At 40.7% G+C, this 22223-nt stretch overlaps 1 protein-coding gene across 1 annotated transcript; it reads left to right on the forward strand.

Moving 5' to 3' along the window:
• The first annotated feature begins 548 nt into the window (after window positions 1–548).
• On the forward strand, window positions 549–21245 carry NLRP4 (NLR family pyrin domain containing 4). Its single transcript, XM_033129297.1, has 9 exons — window positions 549–828; window positions 6270–7839; window positions 8790–8951; window positions 10557–10724; window positions 11726–11893; window positions 12857–13027; window positions 17065–17235; window positions 18082–18252; window positions 21155–21245. Exons 1-9 carry the CDS (start codon window positions 549–551, stop codon window positions 21243–21245), a joined length of 2952 nt encoding a protein of 983 aa, XP_032985188.1.
• The last annotated feature ends 978 nt before the right edge of the window (window positions 21246–22223 follow it).

Genomic DNA, 22223 nt, shown 5'->3' on the forward strand with positions numbered 1-22223 from the left:
TGAGATTTTTATATCTTCTGAATAACTGTTCCATTTGGTATGAGGGAAAAATCCTAATCTGTCATCAGGCCTTCGCCTTAGAGTTGAACACATCAGGCGCTATAGTTGTATAAGCCTTCATGTAGACAGTTTCGGCTTATCTGATTCATTTTTTCAGCTGGTCTACACCAGGTATTTATGTGCATATCTCCACCAGAGTGCTTACCTGGGTGCTAACATTGGATAATCTTTATTATATGTGTCTACCAGGCATCATCAGAGTTGGGTGCAGAAGTAATTCTTTGGCAGATTATTTCTTATTCATCCTGAATTTCATTTCAGGTGTTGATGTTTTCATGACCATTTCAATGAAAAGGTGAGAACACATGAATCTGGTGTAAAGAATGTTTTGCTCTCATTCTCATCCCCCCAAAACTAGTGAGGTACTTATCATGCAGGAACTTAATCAGTTTTTTAATAACTTGGGACTGTTATGAATTTTCTATAGGTTCCATCTATTTCTTGTTCCTAGTAATTCTCTGAAGATTGTCATCTCTGCCCTGGCCAAGATGGCATCATCTTTCTTTTCTGATTTTGGCCTGATGTGGTATCTGGAGGAGCTCAAAAAAGGCGAGTTCAAAAAATTTAAGGAACTCCTCAGGCAAGAGCCTTTGCAACTTGGACTCACGCAGATCCCCTGGGCTGATGTGAAGAAGGCGACACGGGAAGACCTTGCAAACTTATTGATGAAGCATTATGATGAACAAGGAGCCTGGAACGTGACCTTCAACATCTTTCACAAGATCAATCGGAAGGATCTCTGTGAGAAGGCCAAGAAAGAGATTACAGGTGAGGGGGTCTGAGATTGGGGGATGGGGACAAGGCTTCTCATAGTGAGTATCATGCCATAATTTTCATAAATGGTCTCTGCCTACAGCAGGACCAGAATGTACTGTGGGACAATGCTATCCTTGTAGACAGAAGACAGTGGTTATACGTGGTAAATATGAGTGGACACCGTATCTTAACTTGTATTGTACCTCTCTCTGGATTAATTTTGTCCTGGTATCCAAGGAACTATGGACTTGATGCTTTAACAAAATTAACAACACTTCTCGTACATGATGCACTGAACGGAGGTGAACTGGTGTACTGTGTATTTGTTCAAAACAGCCATGAATGCCATGTTTGATATGATTTCCAAATCATTGTCATATGTGTATATTTTAATATGTAACAAGCAAAAGTTCATGTCAGAGAAATTATGATCTATAAGCAATATAGTCTTAAGGGCCAATTTTTTGTTTGTTTTTTTGAGGAAACACTGTCTTTTGTTCAGAACTTTAAGAGTTGTTGAGCATTTTAAAACATGATATCTGAGTTGCCACTACAACCGTCTGAATTTGTACATATCATGTTCATGTACAATGTAAGTTCTTGGCAGCTTCATTATGTTTTTACAGTAGCCGTGGAATGCATACCACTTTACTATAATTGCAGTTAAGATATTATGTTTTTATTTAAGTATAGTTGATATTCAATACTATGTTAGTTTCAGGTGAATAATATAATGACTCAACATTAATACACCTTACAATGTGATCACCTCACTAAGTCTGGTAACCATCTGTCTGCAAGCACAGTTAGCTCACTATTATTGACTATATTCCCCTTTATCTTTTCCACCCATCCCCCACTCACATCCTCTCTGGCAACCATCAGTTTGTTCTCTGTATTATGAGTCTATTTTTGTCTTGTTTATTTATTTTGTTTCTTTAGATTCCATATATACATTAGATCATACGGTATTTGTCTTTCTCTGTCTGACTTATTTTACTTAGCATAGTACCCTCTAGGTCCATTCATGATGTCACAATAGCAAGATTTCATTCTTCTTTTATGGCCGAGTAATAGTCCATTGTGTGTGTGTGTGTGTGTGTGTGTGTGTGTGTGTGTGTGTGTGTGTCTTACCTCTTTTTTTCAAATAAATTTTATTGGGGAATATTGGGAAACAGTGTGTTTCTCCAGGGCCCATCAGCTCCAAGTAGTTTTCCTTCAACATGATTGTGGAGGGCACAGCTCAGCTCCAAGTCCAGTTGCCGTATTCAATCTTTAGTTGCAGGGGGCACACCCCACCATTCCATGCGGGAATTGAATCAGCAACCTTGTTGTTGAGAGCTTGCGCTCTAACCAACTGAGCTATCTGGCCACCCTTCTGGAAGCTCAGCAGCAGCTTGTAGTCTTCGATCTAGTTGTGGAAGGCACAGCTCACTGGCCAATGTGGGAATCGAACTGGCAACCCTGTTGTTCAGATCTTGTGCTCTAAGCAACTGAGCCATCTGGCCACCCTATCTTACCTCTTATTTATCCAATTGTCTATTGATGAACACTTATGTTGCATGCATATCTTGGCTATTGTACATAATGCTGCATTGAACATGAGCATATGTTGACTTTTTTGGTATGACATTTGTAGGAAAGTTATATGAGTCATGAATTTCATTTCAGATCACTAAAGCAGATGTGACAAAAGATCTCCTACTAAAAAAAGGCATTGAGTCTAATAAGACTGAAAACCACTTATTTAGATAATCTCTCGAGAGACAATGACTGTGATACAGATTTGGGCTAGACTCCAGGTGGCAATCCCACACTCAGAGTTCCCAGCAAACCATTTTAGAGAGGTATGGCAAAATCTATGGATTTAGTCCACATTTATTTCCACCTCTTTTTTGTATACTCCCTTATAACAGAGAAGCTGGAGTGCTAAAATCTGCATTTCCCAGACTCCCTAGGTATAGGATTTTGTCTGTGATTTAGGTTTTACCAATCTGATGCATTCTCACAGTTGCTGACTCAGAACTAAAGAGGGAATAGGGCACACACTATGGCAGATTCATCGTAGTTGTCTAGCCAGAAGCTTCCTGGATTATGATGAAGGCAGTGTGACTCAGGGAGAGGAAATTCTCCCCAGAAACTTAGTTTACAGCCTCTTCCTCTAGACACTCAAGCAATTTTTGTAGAACACCAATTCCTGATGATAAATCACTTTCTGGGGGTGGGAGACTGGGAGTTGGTACATCTAGTGATCAGAGGTCAAGGATGCAACTAAACATTAAACATCCTAGATGCTCAAGATGGTCCCTTGCCACAAAGAATTATCCAGCCCCAAATGTCAGTGGTCTGAAATTGAGCAACGTTGTACTAGAAGCATATAGGGTAATACTCTACTAAGGTAGCTACTAGCCACATGTGGCTATCAACATTTAAACTATTTTAAATTAAATGAAAACTTTTAGTTCCTCAGTTGCACTAGCCACATTACAATTACTGAAGCTACGTGTAGCTGGTGGCCACCATATTGGATAGCACAGTCTCTTCTTACAGAACGAAGACCTGAAAAGACATTTACCTCATTTTTCAGTAGGAGCCAAATGTATTAAAAATATACATTCATTATTAGTCATTTTTCAACTTGTGATCACATCATTATTCAACTTGTGATCTAAAAACTGTCTAAAATAAGTGTGTTTAGTAGCCTAAATCGCATACACTAAACTCAAGCTTTTGGTGGTGCTTTTGTTGTTGGTTAATGAAATTATAAATAGGTTTTCTGTTCTAACAATTTTCAAGCTTTCTTCTTCCATGATGTCCTCCTAAATATGGATTGTTTAACCTTTATTTTTTTATTTTTTTATTCTCGGAAGTAGTTTAGGGGCATTTCTCCTCTGTGTGTTTCTCTTCACTTTCCTTTTCTATTACAATTGTTTTTTTTGTAGAATGAAGGTTGAACATCAGACCTCACGAGAAATATGATCTTTCCTAGTCCACGTCAGCAAACATTATTGCTGGACATAGGGCATGTTGAAAGAATCATTCAAATATATTTTGTAGAATTGGCCTTCCAATAGGACTTGGCTGGATGTAGCAGATGGGGTGATAGGTTTTGAAGGTAGGTAATGATTGGCATCCTACTGAGCTGCTTCACAGGGCCCTGATAAATCCTCTCTCTTACATCTGTTTGTAAAAAGGGAACTTCCCGACCTCTTGCATCATGGGCATTAAGAATGCTATATAAACACCAGCTTCCTCAGAACCCTTTAGAGTATTAGGTTCATAAGACAGGACAGTGCTTACACATAGGTGGGGATGATTTAGCTGATAGCTCTCCTCCTTCTCAACCAGGGGCAATGCCATCATCAATTTCCAAACTGAAGTGTAAACAAACTGCTCACATTCTACACCCCAGCAACGTGTTGTGCTCCCACATGTTTATCTCCTATAGCTGGTGATCATAATAACATCCCTACATTAGGCAGCTCAGTCTTACCTTCATTTACAACTGAGAAACCTGAGGTTCAGGGAGATTCTTTCCTTCCCCAGAGCATGTGGCTCAGGGGAGTAGATACAGGCTTCAACACAGGTCATTGAACTTGAAATTCAAGGTCCTTTTTCTACAAAAGTCTCTCAAGTGTTCTAATATGCCAAGTTTTGTCACTGTTTTTCGCTTGCCAAAAGTAACTTACACGAAGAACATTCAGTGAACGTGGTAAACTCAATATAACAAAGAATGTTTCTAAAGTGAGCTGTAAGCAGGTTGGAAGATGAATCTTCCTATGGTCACGTACGCCTTTGTCTCCTCTCACAGTAAGGTTGAGGTTGTATACTCAATTTAATTCCCTTAGTGGGCAACCAAACATAAGCAGAACCTCCAGAACAGGTGAGAAGACTAGAAAAGTCTTCCAAAACCACTGGGTGGTGGGCAAAGAGCTTACCAAATTTAACACACTGGTGGGATCCTTATGAACATCAAGTGGCATTGTTAGCAGCTGGGAACTTCAGGGGACTGAAAGATTACGAGAATCCATTGTTCTCCATATGGGTTAATGCAGTGCTATGTTCTGATACACATAGCTGTCCGTAGGTGCTAGATTATATCTGTTACCTCCATTCAATCAAACCCAAAGACCATTAATTATTTAGGGGTGTAGTGAAAATTTCCTTCCTACAATAACCCCCAAGATCTCTGGTCCATCAGCCACCATTTATGTACAGAAAACCAAGAACACACTAGTCACTTAATGATTTTATAAGGGAGTTTGGTGTTTCCAGAACTTTTGAAAGAGCTGAAGGATCAGCGTCCAGGCTGGTGGTGTTTCCAGAAATGACTGAGAACTCTACTTCCCTGCTCTACTGCCAGGGGCGCGGCTCTGTTAGGAAGGTGAACAATGGGAGGGCCACCCTGAGACGTGGGACTTTAAAAATACATCACTATTTTCATGATAAGCTATGGTTCAGAGATCAGGAAGCTGACAGGTGCAGCTGCTACTTTAAATTCATGACTACAGCAGCTGGAGACTAGAATGGTATTGTAGAAAAGCCCAGTGTCTCCACATTCATGGTAACCGGCAGCAAAACTCTTCACGCAACAGAAGGTAGACTGTACTCCGCTCCACCTTCAGTCTCTTGAGAATGCATGTAAATTGCGGAAATTAACCTGTGCCTGGAATCTTAGCAGCAAAGCGTTCTGGGAAGTGTAGTTGTTTTTGTTTGTGTGTTTGCTTTTAGCATTGTTCCCTAAAGTGTACTCATCAGAATAAAGTCGGGACAAATACTAGGTGCCACTGTATAACCTCTTCTATATCTAGTTTCCTTCCTAGAGGTAACTGCCTGTGTCAGGTCCTTCAGATAAATTTCATACACAGGAAACCTCTATCTGCATCTAAATCTCTTATAGACATAAATGGGTACATACTATAGACATTGTCTTGGTTTTTTTTCACATGAAGATTATTCCTTACTTTTAATATCTGCATAATAGTCCATGGGTCCATAAATTATTTAACAGGTCTTCTATCGATGGTCGTACAGTTCTCCAGTGTTTGCTCTATTAGCGGCAATGAACAGCTCTGTGTGTGTGTGTGTGTGTGTGTGTGTGTGTGTGTGTGTGTGTCTAAAGCAGGGTTTGGCAGACTTTTTTTATAGAAGGCCATAGAATTTACAGTTTAGAGTTTGTGGGCCATATCGTCTCCATCACAACTACTCGACTCTGCCATTGGAGGGGTAAAGCAGCCGTAGACAACATGTAAGTGAAGACCATGACCGTGTTCCAGTGAGATCTTATTTACAGAACAGACTGCTAACCAGCTTTGGCCATTGGGCCACAGTTTGCAGATCCCCGAGAAGACACACTGAGAAGAAAAATTGCAGGGTCAAAATGTGTGTCTATATGAGTGTTTTAACTTGAGTATGATTTTTGTTGTCGTTGTTCTCTTGTGCTCCTGACTCAGGATACACAAAGACGTATCGAGCTCACGTAAAGGAGAAATTCAGCAAGATTTGGTTCAGAGAATCTGTCACCAGGATTTCTAATTACTTTGAGAAGGAACTCACCCAGAAAGAACGCAGCTACTTGGAATTTCTTTTTGTTCCCAAGAAAATCGGGAGACGGACGGTAGTTCTCAGAGGAATTCAAGGGATTGGGAAGACCACGATCCTGGTCAAGTTGATGTTGGCCTGGGCAGAGGGCACGCTCTACCGGGAGCAGTTTTTGTATGTTTTCTACTTTTGCTGCCGGGAATTGAAGCAGTTGACAATGACCAGCTTGGCTGCATTGATTTCTAGAGGCTGGTCTGACTCCCTCGTCCCGATAGCGGAGATCACATCCCAACCAGACAGACTCTTGTTCATCATCGATGGCTTTGAAGAACTGAACTACGCCTTGAACGAACCTGAGTCAGATCTGTGCAGCGACTGGATGGAGCAGCGGCCAGTCCAGGTGGTCTTGAGTAGCTTGCTGAGGAAGAAAATGCTCCCCGAGTCCTCACTGCTTATCGCGGCTGTGCCCATGTACCCGCGGGCAATTGAGCAGAGGCTGGAGCACCCAGAAATCAAAACACTTGCAGGGTTCAGTGAGAGTGAAAAGAAGATGTACTTTTGCTGCATATTTCAAGACACGAGGAAAGCCCTAGAAGCCTTTGGTTTCATGAAAGAGAACGAACAACTGTTTTGCATGTGCCAAATTCCCATCCTCTGCTGGGTCGTGTCTACCTGTCTGAAGCAGGAGATGGAAAAGGGGAGAGATCTGGCACTGACCTGCCAACGGGCCACCTCTCTTTATACCTCTTTCATCTTGAACTTGTTCACACCCAAAGGGGCGAATGGTCCAGATGAGCAAAGCCAAGGCCAGCTGAGGGGCCTGTGTTCCCTGGCTGTGGAGGGCATGTGGACCGACACATTCGTATTTAGTGAAGAGGATCTCAGGAGAAATGGATTAGTTGCTTCTGACATCCCTACATTGCTGGACATCCAGGCTCTTCAGAAGTGCAGGGAGACTGAGAACTCGTTCACCTTCATCCATGTGTCCATCCAGGAGTTCTGTGCTGCCATGTTCTACTTCATCAAGAGCCACACCAACCATCCCAACCCAGTTGTTGGATGTACCGAGGAACTGCTTTTTACCTATTTAAAGAAAGTAAAGGTCCATTGGATTTATTTGGGGTGTTTCATGTTTGGCCTTTTAAATGAAAAGGAGCAAAAGAAGCTGGAAGCATTTCGGGGCTCCCACCTGTGCCGAGAGGAGATACAGCAGAAATTTCAGCAGCACATACAGAGCATAGGTGAGAGTGAACACCTTTGGGGACAGATTGATTTCTTGGCATTATTTTACTGTCTGTTCGAGATGCAGAATGAAGCCTTTGTACGCTGGGCAGTGAACCTCTTCCAAGACGTTAACTTTTCTGTCACCGCCAAGTCGGACTTGTTGGTTTCTGCCTACTGTTTAAAACTCTGTTCTGGCCTGAGGAAACTTTGGTTTTCCGTCCAAAATGACTTTAAAGAGGAGAATGCAGACACCTCCATGTGAGTCCATTCAATGACTTTCTTTCTTTCGACTCTTTTTGGTGTCTGTCCATATTCCCAAGTGGGTTTTGCTAATGGAGTTTTTAATATAAGATCGGCGTTAGGCTCTCACCTTTTCTGTCAAATAGACCTCAGCTCACATCCTGGCTGGACTCTGTGAAATATGTCACCTTGTCTGTGGGTTTTTCTTTCTTTGGTGAAGTTGCTTCATTGCGAAAAGGGCAATAATGTTAACTGCTACATTATGAGACCTTGTGAAGCTTGAATGTGAGAATCCATGTGAAATGTGTTTCCCGCATTTCTCAAATATATCCTAGGGAGTCAAGATGTCAGAATAGATAAAAATTTATCCTAATGGTCTTAAAAAGTTTAACTCACTTTAACGCTCACAAAAACCGTAGGAGAGAGGTTCTATTATTATCATGTTATAAGGGAGGAAACTGGGGCAAAGAGGTTCATGCAAGCTGCTCAAGTTAGGACGTGGTGAAGGCTTGGTATGAACCTTGGCGATCTTGCTCGGGACTGACCTAATGGCTATGCTGTGCGGCCCAACAGTTCACCATAAAACCACCCGGATGTAAGAAAGTTCCTCAGCACCGGCACTATTGACATTTTGGGATGCATAGTTCTTTGTTGTGGGTGTGGGGGCTGTCCTGAGCTTTGTAGTATGTTTAGCAGCTTCCCTGATTTAACCCTCTCCCAAGCTGTAGCAACCAATAATGTCCCCAGATATTTCTCAATGTCCCCTGGGCAAAGGGGACAACATCGCCATGGTTGAGAATCACGAATATAAGATGAACTTACCTGACTGATCTTGTCCTCCCTGACTAAGGGTGGGTCTGAGTCAGATGTCTTGTGTTCAGGAAGATAATTCGTTATGCATATATGTTATGAATAGCTTGGGTTGGCTGTTTACCCATGGAAAGCATTTCCTTTCTCCTTCCTTATAGGTCAAGTTACCATTTAATCTGTTGGCATCACGTCTGCTCTGTGCTCACTACAAATGAAAACCTCACAGAACTTCAAGTGAGTGACAGTAGCCTCCGTCAGTCAGCCTTTGTGACTCTGTGTAGTCAGCTGAAACATCCCAGATGTCACCTTCAAAAGCTTCAGTAAGTTGGAGACCCATCTGGACTTGAGTCTGTTGTGGAGATAAATGAGCCTCACTTCTCACTTTTAGGTGAGGCCAACCTAGAGCAGAGTTTCACAGGCACATGTGTCTTGCTGTGTCGTCTTTTCCCATATTCACCATATTAAAGTGAGTTTCTCAAGGTCACAAAGCTATTACAGGGCAAAGCTGAGTTCTGAACTCAGAGCTGATCAGTTGCTGAGCTTCAGCTAGTGTCTACTGCACCTGCTTCTTCCTTAAATGCTTGAGGGGCATTATATCAACCAATATTTGAAGGCCAATTGCGTGTCAGGCTTTGTACTAAGTCCCCAGGATTAAATGGGACTTAGAGTTACGGTCCTGACCTCAAGGGAAATATGGTCAACTGAGGTTTGGTTGGTTTCTGTTTCCCCACCATAATATGTATAGACACTTCTCAGGGGAAGGTGGCTAGGGAAGAAATGAGAGAGAAGCTGAGATTGTCATCCTAGGATGTCTGGAAAGTCATCCTAGCCTAGGATTTTAAACTATCCTCTGATATGACCCGCAGCTTAAGGATTCCAGAGAGAGGGAGGGACATGCAAGAACAATATTACCCTGAGAATTGGTGCGGCAGAGATATGTAGGCGCCCCCTCTACATTAACATGTGCTCCCCCTGCCTTAGAGTGGCATTGTCTCCAGCCAAGGGCTCACGTCCAAGGCTCCCTGGCATCTGAATATGGGTATGTGGCTCTCTCTTGGCAATAAAATGTGAGAAGGGTCACTGTGCTACAGCCTTTAAGAAGAGACCTGGACCTCTACGTCACATGCATTTCCCATTTGCTAGTGGAATGACGAAGTCACAAGGCAGAGGAATCCGATGTGTAATAACATGGTGCATTGTTTCTCCCACTTTGATGCCATTAAAATGGAAATGGAATTTCATTAAAATGGGAGTAGGCCTGGGGGAGGACATACGGGTCTGCATGTCTAACAAGTGATGCTGACGTGGCTTGTCCAGGAACCATGCTTGGAGAAGCAGAACATAGAGCAGTGACTTCTTAATATTGCCTGCATGTTCAAACCATCCAAGGACCTTTAAAAAAGTTCTTTATGCCCAGATCAAGTCCTCAAACCAATTTATCAGAATATCCCCATTTGATTTCAATTTCAGTCAGGGTAGAGAACTCCTGTCTTAAAGAAACCCCCTTACATACACCCAAACAGTAACACTTTCATTGAAACGTGAGAAAAAAATACTTTGTGTTAATTCACTTAAATTTGGAAGTTTGTAACACTGGGTAGTGTTAGTCTCAGCACTATTGACGTTATGGGATGGATGACTTTTCATGACGGGGTCTGTCCTGTGCAGTGTAGGATGTTTAGCAGCATCTCTGACCTTGGTCCACTAGATGCCAGCAGCACACACTCCCAGTGTGACAACCAAAAGTGTCTCCAAACATTGGACGATTTTGCCCCCTTCGGGCCAGTAGGCAGACTGAGAACCACTGAGCTACATAACTGGTCATAGGAGTTAATTCCAGTTCACAGAGACAAAGTCGGGTGTTCAGGTCGTCTTCTTGGGTTTCGGTGAATGAAACCTATCCAAAACTTTCTTCATTTTTGCAGGATAAAAAATGTTTCCTTCTCTGGTGGCAATTGGCTTTTCTTCGAGGTGCTCACTCATAGCCCAGATTTGAAACACCTGGACCTCAGTGGCACAAGGCTCTCCCGTAACGACGTGGTGTTGCTCTGTAATGCCTTGAACAACCCAACGTGCAACATAGAAAAGTTACTGTAAGACTCCATGCTCACCAGGCTCACTGATTTGAGTCCAGAGAGGACCATACATGTTTTTTATCTGTCCACTTTCACCTTCTTTTCTATTATTCATATGCAAAGTTAACCTCCTGTGAGCTTGAGACTAGAATATGGGAGTTAAAGTTTCTAAATTGGTACAACCACTTTGGAAAACAATTTGCCTGTATTCAGCTTTCATAGGTTCTGGCATTTGGAATAACCTAGAAATTCCACTTTGAGGTGTACGTTCAACAGAGCTGCATGCATAGGTTTGCTGAAATATAAGTACAAAAACACTCATGGGAAATATTCATAATGCCTGAAAAACGGAAATACCTACTAACAGTAAGTTAGATAAGAGACCTGTGGTTAGAGTCTCATTTCCTGAGAATGAATGATTTACAATTATAGGCAACGATTTGGATGAATCTCACAGACCTAGTTGATGCAAAAGAGTCAAACTTAAGAGTACACATATCTTATGATTTTATTTATAAAAAGTTCAGAGATGGTCAAGACTGTGGTGTTAGAGGTGAGGGTAGTGACTGTGATGGACATGATCTGTTTTTGGACCTGGATACTGGTAACACAAGTGTGTCCAATTCGTGACAATTCAAGGTGACCAAGTACAAAAACTCTAAGTGGGACAGAGGAGTTGACGGGAAGGAGTTTGGGGAAAAGCAAACATGAATGAATACCTTGAATAATAACACCTGATACAGGTGAAACAACTGAAATTGGCCAGTGTGGCTGAGACACAAGGATTTAGGGAAAGACTGGAGGCTTGTAGCTCATGTGATGTATTTTGGGCTTTGCACTGGGGAAGTTTAAGCCATGCACGGACAATAACTTAGCCTGTTTGTGTCCCAAGTCTAAGGGTGATGGGGACCAGCGAGGTTCTCAGAAAACATGTGCTTCCTGACTCTTAAAGGATTAGCAAGAGGAATGAGTCAGGGACATAAACCCAATGGAATGTGACGTTTTCTCTTTTCCTACAGGCTGGCAAATTGTGGCCTCTCAGCTGATGATTGTGAAGGCTTCACCTGGGTCCTACACAACAGCACGAAGTTGAAGCTTCTTAATGTGTCATACAACTACTTGGATAAAGGGCTGCCTCTGTTGTGTGAAGCCTTGCGTCACCCAGCCTGTGCTCTGGAAGTTTTGGAGTAAGTGAATATTGGCAGGGTCCACTACAGAGAACCATGGAGGCTGTTAGTTTGACCTTTGGCCTGCTGGCTAAAATCTCTCTATTGATGGAGAGTGTGGGGACAGAGCCAGGAGTGCAGTTTCCAGGCTCTCTGCCTCATGTGGAAAGGTGCTGGCTCGGGTAGTAAACGACCATCAGCTGTGATTAGATGGTTGTCAGCTGTGCCTGGTTGGCCATCAGCTGTAACCGGTTGTCCAGTTGGCCACTGATATAACTGCTGTGAAGGCGTTGGTTGGTTGGCAGGCAGAAAAGTGGCCAGCGGGTTGCGGATCGTGTGGATCCTACTTCATGTGTCTTGCTCGGCCGCCAGTGAGAATATAGTGGTATGACTCCCCTATCTATGGCTCCGTGGGTCCCTTTTTGGCCTCACCATATCCTGTGTTCTTATGTGGGGAGCGGGAGCTGAGACCCCGCACGACACCCTGCATGACAAGGCAACATATCCATTGAGGAGGACATCACCAGCTTGCAACCTCTGCTTTGTTCTGTGCTGTACTTTACATTTTTTTCCAAAGTAAGTCACTTTCCCTCTGCAAGTCATGAACTTACTATGATTTTTAAAATAACAGAATTGAAAAAACTGAGGATTATACACGCCCAATACACGACACCAATCCATGAGGGAGCAGTGTCTTGGCCAAGGACAGTATCAGATGTAGAATTAGAACCAAAATTTTCCAAGTTCTAGAGAATCAGTTGTGCCATATTCTTTCTTCTGCATTACTTTGTCAGTTTTTTGTTCTGATCTCTCCATCATGGAAGAAGAAACAAAAGGGGATGTTTTCAGATAAGACACAAGTTCATGGCCTCACTGAGGATTTCGTGGATGTGAGATTATAGGGATACCACCTGTAATGTGGAGTCATACACGGCTCTCTGACATGGCCTTTGCTCCTTTTCTCCTATATGTTTGTCCCCACAGGTTAGGTTGCTGCTATATCAGTGAACATTTCTGGGGAAACCTCTATGAAGTTCTTCTGTGTAATAAGAGCTTAATCCATCTAGACCTCAGTGCAAACGTCCTGAAACGTGAAGATGTTCAACTTCTCTGTGAGGCCTTGAAACAGCCAAGCTGCCACCTCAAATCACTATGGTAAGTGTCTTTGAGGTTTGCGTGGAAGACCATGCCTCCTTCTCAGCGGCCTGCGTTGCTGAGGAGGCCCCTGGAACTGAGGAAAGCCATAGCATCTGTGCCTCAGAAGGTGTGGGGATGCTCAGGTGAACAAACCTGTACCTTGAGTCTTGTGCCGCAGATGTAATATGTTGTAAATGGTCCTTCAGCAGAAAGAGAGAGAGAGAAAGAATGATGACTGGGTGGGGCTGAGGGACAGAGGGACAGTTCTATGGTAAGATGTTTGCCATGTGTTCTGCAAGATGCATAAGTTTCATCAGGGGGAAAAGTAGAGCCGAAATTCCAGATAGAAGGATTAAACATGGGAATAGGAATAGGAGACCTGATAATACATGTGGGAATTAATATGGATAAAACCAGGGATACTGGAGGAAGGAATAAGGGCAATAAGAGAGTTATGGAAAAGTAGATAATAGAGACCTAATTTCATGCTATAAAATTGAGAAATATTTGGGATAGCATTTCATTATTAAATATCTCTTTCCCTGAGAAATCAAGACACTTGTGGAATTAGGCAGAATTACTTTTACCTAATCTCTCAAGAAATCTGAGTTTACCATGTGAATGTTAACCTAAAAGGAAGTTTATGTGCATATATCTTTTTGAATTAGTGTTTTGTTTTCTTCGAATAAATACCCAGAAGTGGGAATTGCTAGGTCATTGGTAGTTCTTTTTTTTAATTCTCTGAGGAAACTCCATGCTGTTTTCCATAGTGGTTGCACCAATCTGCAATCCCACCAACAGTGCACGAGGAATCCCTTTTTCCCACATCCTCACCAGTGCTTGTTGTTTGTTGCTTTATTGATGATAACCATTCTGACAGGTGTGAGGTGGTATCTCACTGGGGTTTTAATTTGCTTTTCCTGGATGATTAGTGACAGTGAGCATCTTTTCATCTGTCTATTATTGGCCATCTGTATATCCTCTTTGGAGACGTCTATTCAGATCCTCTGCCCATTTTTTGATCAGATTATTTATTTTTTTTGTTATTGAGTTGTATGATTTTCTTATATATTTTAGATATCAACCCCTTATGGGATATGTTATTTGTGAATATCTTCTCCTATTAGATAGGTTATCTTCTTATTTAGTTGATGGTTTCCTTCGCTGTGCAGAAGCTCTTTAGGTTGATGAAGTCCCATTTGTTTATTTTTGCCTTTGTTTCCTTTGCTTGAGGGGACATATCCAAAAAGATATTACTCACTAATGTCAGGTAGTTTACCACCTGTGTCTTCTTTTAGTTTTATGGTTTCAGGCCTTACATTTAAGTCTTTGATCCATTTTGAGTTTATTTTGGGGAATGGGTGAGAAGCGGAAGGGGAATATAGTCAATAATATTGTGATAAGTTTACACTGTGACAGATGATTAGAATTAGTGGGGTGATCACATTATAAGATATAAAAATGTCAAATCACTATATTGTACACCTGATACTAATATATATGATATAATGTTGTATACCAACTATACTTAAGTTAAAAAAAAATTTATGTGGCCACATTAAACAGAAAAAAATAGAATTTCAGGCAAAAAGTATTGATACACATATTATTTGGATCATGCTCTTTTTAAAATTATCATTCTACTCGACTGGAACTCTAATTCTTATGCGGTGAATGTAATTACTTCCCATACGTTATCCATCAATCAAAGAAATCATAATGGAAATCAGAAGATATACTGAAATGAAAAAGAATATATTTCATCACAAACTAAGCAGGTGTATATGTTAGAAAGATAGAGGCTGAACAGTAATGGCCTAAGTATCCATCTTAAGAAACTTCTTCAGTGGCAATATAAGCCCAGAGAAAGATGGAAGAAAATAAAAACAAGAGCAGAAATTAATGAAACAAAACAAGCACACCATAGAAAGGATCAGAGGGCTGGAAGTTGGTTCTTGACAAAGACTAACCAGTAAGTGTCTTGTAGGTAAGACTAATGCAAGCCACATATGTAATAGTAAACTTTCTAGCCATTTTAAATGTAGCCACATTTTAAAAAAACTGAAAATAAACAGGTGATATTAACTTTAAGAGTAAAATTTGCTTTTTTTTTTTCAATTACAGTTGACATTCACTATTATATTAGCTTCAGGTTCACCGCCTAGTGGTTAGACATTTATGTACCTTACAAAGTGCTCCCCAGATTAGTCTAGCACCCATCTACATATCACATCTCATCGCTTCAACATGTAATCAATATAAAAATTATTGATGAGACATTTTTGCACTCTTTAAAATCTGGTGTGAGGTACATGATAGCACATTTTGATTCAAATAAGCTTCATTTCAAGTCCCCAGTGGTTACATGTCGCTGGTAGCTACTGAATTGAACAGCACCGATCTCTATCAAGAATGGGAAAAGAAACATTATTACAGGTGCTACAGATATTAAAAAGAATATCATGAGCAACTTTATACAATAAATCTGAAAATTTAGATTTCCCCCCCCAAAACTCACTAAGCTTCTAGAATAATATGTCTTACCAAACTTAAGAAGAAAGAAAAATAAATAGCTCTAAACCGTTAAGGAAATTAAGTCAGTCAAATCTTTCCATAAAAAAAAAATCCAGGCACGGAAGTCTTCATTAAGAACTGCTACCAGATATTGAGGGGAGAAGTAATTCTAGTCTTAAACAAATCCTTCCAAGATTAGAAAGAGAAGAAACATTTCCCACCATCTTTTGAGGCTAGCATACTCTTGACAACAGAAACCAATAAGAAAAAGGAAAAGTATAGGCCAATATCACTCATGCAATGCAAAAGTACTAAATAATATGTTACCAAACAGAATCCTGAAATGTATTAAAAGAATAAATATAATGACCAAGTTGAATTTATCTTAAGAATGTAAAGTTGCTTTAGCATTAAAAAATTCAGTTAGGGTAGCTCACCATATTAATTGATTAAAAATAAAAATCACTATCATCTAAAACACAGAAAAGGCTTTGAATTAAAACACAATAACCATTTATTATAACTATTGGAATTAATAATTGGGAACTTCCTTGAACCAACAAAGTATATGTTAAAAAAAATCTAAAGCAAATATTTGTTTAATGATGAAAGCATAAAAGCTTTCTCTTTTATATCAAGAAAAAGCTAAGAATGCTGGTTATAATCACTTCTAATGTATATTGTCCTGTAAATAAGGCCAGAAAGATAAAATATAGAACCTGTAATCCTTAAATATAAAATATTAGAAAAGAAGAAACACCTAAGTCTCTGCAGATGATATAATAGTGTACATAGAAAATTTTTTAAATCTGTAGCTAAATTATCAAAATTAATGAGTCCAACAAGCTTCCTTTAAACAAACAGTACACAAAGAACATTTCCTATAGATCAACAAGAAGCAATAAACTAATAGGATTAAACAAAAGTACCATTTACAGCAGTATCAAAAAGTAATTGCCAAAATAGAAAGATTTTAAAAAGGAATTACCTAGGAATAAAGCTAACATAATGCCTGTGAGACACTGGTAGAGAATACCACCAAATGATAGTGCAATGTGGGAAAAGAGGAGAGATCCTTTTTAAAGTCAATTCTCTACAAACTGATTTCAGTTTTAATGAAATCCCAATCAAAATGTGATGGTTGGTTGTTGTTGTCTTGAACCTGAAACGTGGATTTTAAAATGTACATGGAATTTGCAAGGGCCAGGAATCCCTGAGAAACACCTGCAGAGTAATAAGTGGGAGGCCTTGCTCTAAAGATATGAAGATATTACGAAGTTTTAGGAGTTAAAAGCAGTGTAGAATCCACACAGGCATGAACACATAGATCTAAGACACAGAACAGGGGGTCCACAAACAGATCGTCCACGTGTGTTCACACGGTGCCCTGTGGACAATTGTATCAGAGGTGGTCAGGGATGCTGATTACCTGTCCATCCATCTGGATGAGAAAAGTGTCGTGCTTTGGCATCTTTCTTTTCCTGGCATCAGACAAAAACGTAGTCCCCCTGGCAAGTGGCCTCCTTTCTGTTCCCTTGCAGCATGATAAACTGCTTTATCACTGCCGAGGGCTGTCGGGACCTCGCCTCAGTCCTCACTGAAAACCCAAACCTCAGACATCTGCAAGTTGGGTGCAACGACATAGAAGACGTTGGCGTGAAGCTGCTGTGTGAAGCTCTAACACATCCCGACTGTCGCTTAGAGGATCTGGGGTGGGTATGCTCAATGTCATGGCTGCATCTCCATGGGTGGCCACAGACGGAGGATTGGTGGACAGTAAGAGAAAGAAAAGTGAAAACCCCATCGGAGCATATAGCAGTTAGCTGGCGGGGTATGATTAAGTACTCCAAAACGTAGAGGCTTACATTGATGGGCACTGACCATGGCAGGCTGGTTCCTCTGGTCTGGCCGGGCATAGCTAATCAGGAATCGGTGGTTGAGGCTTCTCTCCTTGGCATGTAGATGGCCATTTTCTCTCTGTGTCCTCACAGGGTCTCCTCTCTATTTGTGTCTGTTCTAATCTCTTCTTAAAAGGACACCAGTCATATTGGATTGGCGCCGAACCTAATAAACTCATTTTAACTTAATTGCCTCTATAAAGACCCCATCTCCAAATGCAGTCACATTTTGAGGTGCTGAGGGTTAGGGCTTCAACTTATAAATTTTTGGAAGGACATAGTCAGCATCTCAGGGGTTCAAGACAGCAAGAAATGTGCAAGAACCCACATAACCTTGCCTCCACTGTGTTTTATTGGCCAAAGCAAGGCCAAGGCCAAGGCCAGCCCAGGTGCAGGGGGTGGCAAACAGACCTTAACACCGAGTGTGATGAGGTGCAAAGTCACATTGCCACGGGCCTGTGTTCAGAGAGGAATGGATGATGTGGTCACTGGGACAGTACCCCAGGGCAGTGATCAGATGTCATTAACACGGACTGTGAGATGCTGTACTCCAAGGCTGGGGCAGAGTGCTGGCCACACATCCTGCTCACACGCCATCCATGTGCCCGCCCCCTCTCCCACCCCGAGGATGGGCCCCTTCTCACCCAGTGTCTGTTGCAGGCTGGGTGCATGCAAGTTAACTAGTACCTGCTGCAAGGACCTCGCTTTAGCTCTCACCAGCAGTAAAACTCTGAGAAGACTCAACCTGACTGGAAACTCCTTGGACCACGGTGGGGTGCTGGTGTTGTGTGAGGCCCTGAGACACCCCGAGTGCAGGCTGCAGGTTCTCTGGTAAGCTGTGCCTGGGCTTGTGCTGGGGACAGTCCTGGGGCTAAGGAGGGAGGACTGGGACCTCCGCTGTCGAATCTCACTGCTTTTAGAATGCAAATGATGTTTTTCTCTATGTCTCTGAGACTGTTTCTATTAGTTTGTTCATTTACTCTATTCTTTAGATTCCACATATAAGTGAGATCATATGGTAGTTGTCTTTCTCCATCTGACTTATTTCAATTAGCATAATGTTCTCTAGGTCCATCCATATCATTGCAAATGGTAAGATTTCATTCTTCTTTATGGCCAAGTAATACTCCGTTGTATAAATGTACCACAGTTTCTTAATCCAGTCATCAAACAATGAGGGTTGCTAGTTGGAGGGAGGTGGGGATGAGGGAAAAGGTGAAGGGATTAGAAAGCACAAATTTGTAACCACAAGATCGCCACGGGGATGCGAAAGACAATTTGGGGAATATAATCGATAATGTTATAAAGATTTTGTAGCGTGTCAGATAGGCACGTGTTTTATTAGGGAGACCACTTCAGGGACAGTGTAGATGCCTGAACACTGCGCTGTACACCTGAGGCTGAAGCTGAATAACAATGAATTTCAACTATAATTTAAAATATCTATGGTCACAGGATGTGGAGTAAGCGTAGGGAATAGAGTCAATGGAATTGTAACAGCTGTATACGATGTCACAGGGGTAGTAGGTTGGGGGAGAGGGGTTGTCACTTTGTGAGGGGTGTGGATATCTAACTATTGCATTGTTTTGTACACCTGAAACTAATAAAAAAAATGCAAATGATGTTGCCAGTCTCAGGGTTGTTGCAGGAGTGACAGATGGCTTACATCTCTTACTCAGCACAGTAACTGGTGACTGATGAGTGCCCAGGGAATGGTGGCGTTGGTACTATTATAATACAGATTATAATTATAACACAATCATAATTATAATGCATAACAATTAATAAAATAATACATAATATAAATATAATGATAATATAGTACATAAGTATGTATAAAGATAAATCATATTTAATATCTTATATTTATATGAGTTTACATATTATATATTAAAATAAAATGTTAATATAAATTATATTTATAATTATAGACTTTTAATATAATATATAATTATATATTTATTTAACAATATAAATATGATAGTTGTAGTGTATATTTAATAAAATAATATTTATCTAATAAAATATGTATAATTTGTGTTATAATACATTTATAAGTATAGACATATGATTTAATATGTTATATAAGGATAAAAGAATTATAATACAAATTATACACACATATAATACATGTAATTATGTAATGTTTAATTATACACATTATATAGTTTTATATTTATAAATATAATATCGTGTACTATGTTTATGTAATTATAATTATAATACAAATTACATTATTTTATCAGATAAATATTATTTTACTAGATAGCAATGTAATAAATTTTTAGTGTCTCTCTTTCTCATTCATTTTCCCCTACACTTTTAGAACCTAAGGAGATTGAGGAGTCATAGGTAATTATTAGACCATTCATTTCTGGAAAGGGAACTATAGGGAATTGGACTAAAACTGGTATACCTCCAACACTAAGAACATTACCTTCTTTTACGTCTTGTGAAGATATAGGTCCATGTCTTTAAAGTCCATCCTTGTCAATCTAGTTCTAGAAACGTCAGGTGTCTGCCATGATGCCACGCTAATTTTAAGGTGTGCTAAGATTCAGAGCACAGAGCGTCAGCGGTGGTATGTGAGGTTCTGGGAAGACTTGGATGGTCCGTTATTTTCTGAGTCCTGGATGTCAATGTTGGAACTCTAGGTCTTCTGTGTTTGGTCCTGTAGCCCCGGGGAAGGCACTTGTCCTCTCTGATTATCCGTCTCCTACCTGCAAAATAGGGGACATTATTTGACATGGTAATTATGAAAATATAAATTGCATAATATGATAAAAGTGAAGGAACTAATAAGAAGGTTTGCACTGCCTCTGTATCCCCCCCCATTTATGGACACCCTCACAAACTGTGTGTTAAGATGTACAGTTGCATGAAGAAGAAAGGTACTTCACTCCAACGGTAACATGAAGCTACATAGGGACCATTGCAAATAAACAGATACCAACAGAGACAAGAGACGGTTACACCCACAGGAGAACCAAGACACAATGATCCTGAGCCCTCCTGTTTAACTCAAAGCAACAACAGCATGCCATGTGCCTTATGCGAGGGCAGGGTCTCCAGGAGCAAATTCCTGTGATCTGTATCCTGACTCGACCACTTGATGGCAGGTGACCTTGGGCCTCTGTGTCTTCATCACAAATCAGGTCAATAATGGCATCTCATAGGTTGTTGTAAAATTTTAACGAGTCATGCTTGTAAAACCCTTAGCAGAAGGCCAGGACCAGGCACTCAGAGAATGCAAACTATTACTGTTTTGTCTTTATAAAAATAAAAATAACTTCATTCTTGCTCCCAAGCTTCCACTGAATTCCTGTTCCAAATTCTAATGTTTAGGTAAAATCTGGTGCTATCACACAGGACTTTTGGTCCAGTGATGTGTTGGAGCCAGCTCCCAGCACGTGGGAGAACCCTGAGTGTGCATCTCTTCCCAGTGTCGTGTTCAGTGATATCAAGTTGGCAGCTTGATATCAACTGTAGTTGGAGAATGCACAGCACAGAAACACCGTGCGTGCAGCACTACAAATCAGGGCTTGTGTGTGTGCGAGCCAGCTGTGCAACATTTATCGGCTCACTGCGGCCTGGTTGCTGTGTCTTTTCTCTTGGAGGCACCACAAGGTTCTCCTAGGCTTGCCCGGGGAAGAAGTGATGGAGGAAAATGAGATATGGAGAAGAAGAAACAAAAAGGTATGAATTCAATAGAGACCCTTTTATATTTTACCAGGCTGGAAAAAGCTGTCTTTGATGAGGAAACTCAGAGACTTCTAATGGCTGAGAAAGAGAGAAATCCCTACTTGACAATCATAGATAACTAATGGGACGGACACAGGACCAGACAGGGAGAAATCTACTCGCAAGCAAGCTGGACCCATTCTGACTTGAGCACCAACAGAGGATAAGACCTGAACTTGATCCTACTCTGGGCTCAAGAACTACAAATCACTGACCCTGGTGTTTTCTGGGACCCCATTCAGATGTGTTTTATATATTGTGCATTTATCTGGTTTTTATTTGCTTCATGGCTTTGGGCAAGCCATGGAGAGACCTTCAAGATAAACTTTCTATCCTGTCTTACAATGACATTTTAAACCCTCAATAAAGTTTTATATTTTAAAACATTTTGCAAAATCTTGAACCATGATTTGTTACTGGCAAGTGCCTGGAGCAAGTGTATAGATTAAAGAAACTGAGGTCCTATCTCCACGTGGGCTTGGAAAGATGCTGACCCTTCTGAGAACACTGGAAATGCAGATCTACCTTGATTGCTTTCTTTTCTGAGTCCTATCAGGGTTCTAACGCAGGCTCTTTCTTTTTGTGCCTCATGACGGTATTTTATTCTTTTAATAATTTTTATTTTTCAATTACAGTTGACATACAATATAATATTAGTTTCAGGTAGACATTTATATATATATATTAGTTTATTGGGATGACAATTGTTAGTAAAGTTACATAAATTTAGGTGTACAATTCTGTGTTACATTATCTATAAATCCCACCGTGTGTTCACCACCCAGAGTCAGTTCTCCTTCCATCACCATATATTTGATCCCCTTTACCCTCATCTACCACCCTCCCCAGACATTTATATATCTTATGAAGTGATCCCCCCAATAAGTCTAGGACCCATCTGGCACTGTCCATAATTATTACAATATTATTGACTATATTCCCTGTGCTGTACTTTACATCCTTGTGACTGTTTTTATAATTGGAAATTTATATGACAGTGTTTTAAAAGTACATTTTTTAAAACCAGAAAAGTACAGATCACAATTCCCTCTCCCTAAGAG

This window comes from Rhinolophus ferrumequinum, chromosome 15 (assembly GCF_004115265.2).
Source record: "Rhinolophus ferrumequinum isolate MPI-CBG mRhiFer1 chromosome 15, mRhiFer1_v1.p, whole genome shotgun sequence".
NCBI lineage: Eukaryota > Metazoa > Chordata > Mammalia > Chiroptera > Rhinolophidae > Rhinolophus > Rhinolophus ferrumequinum.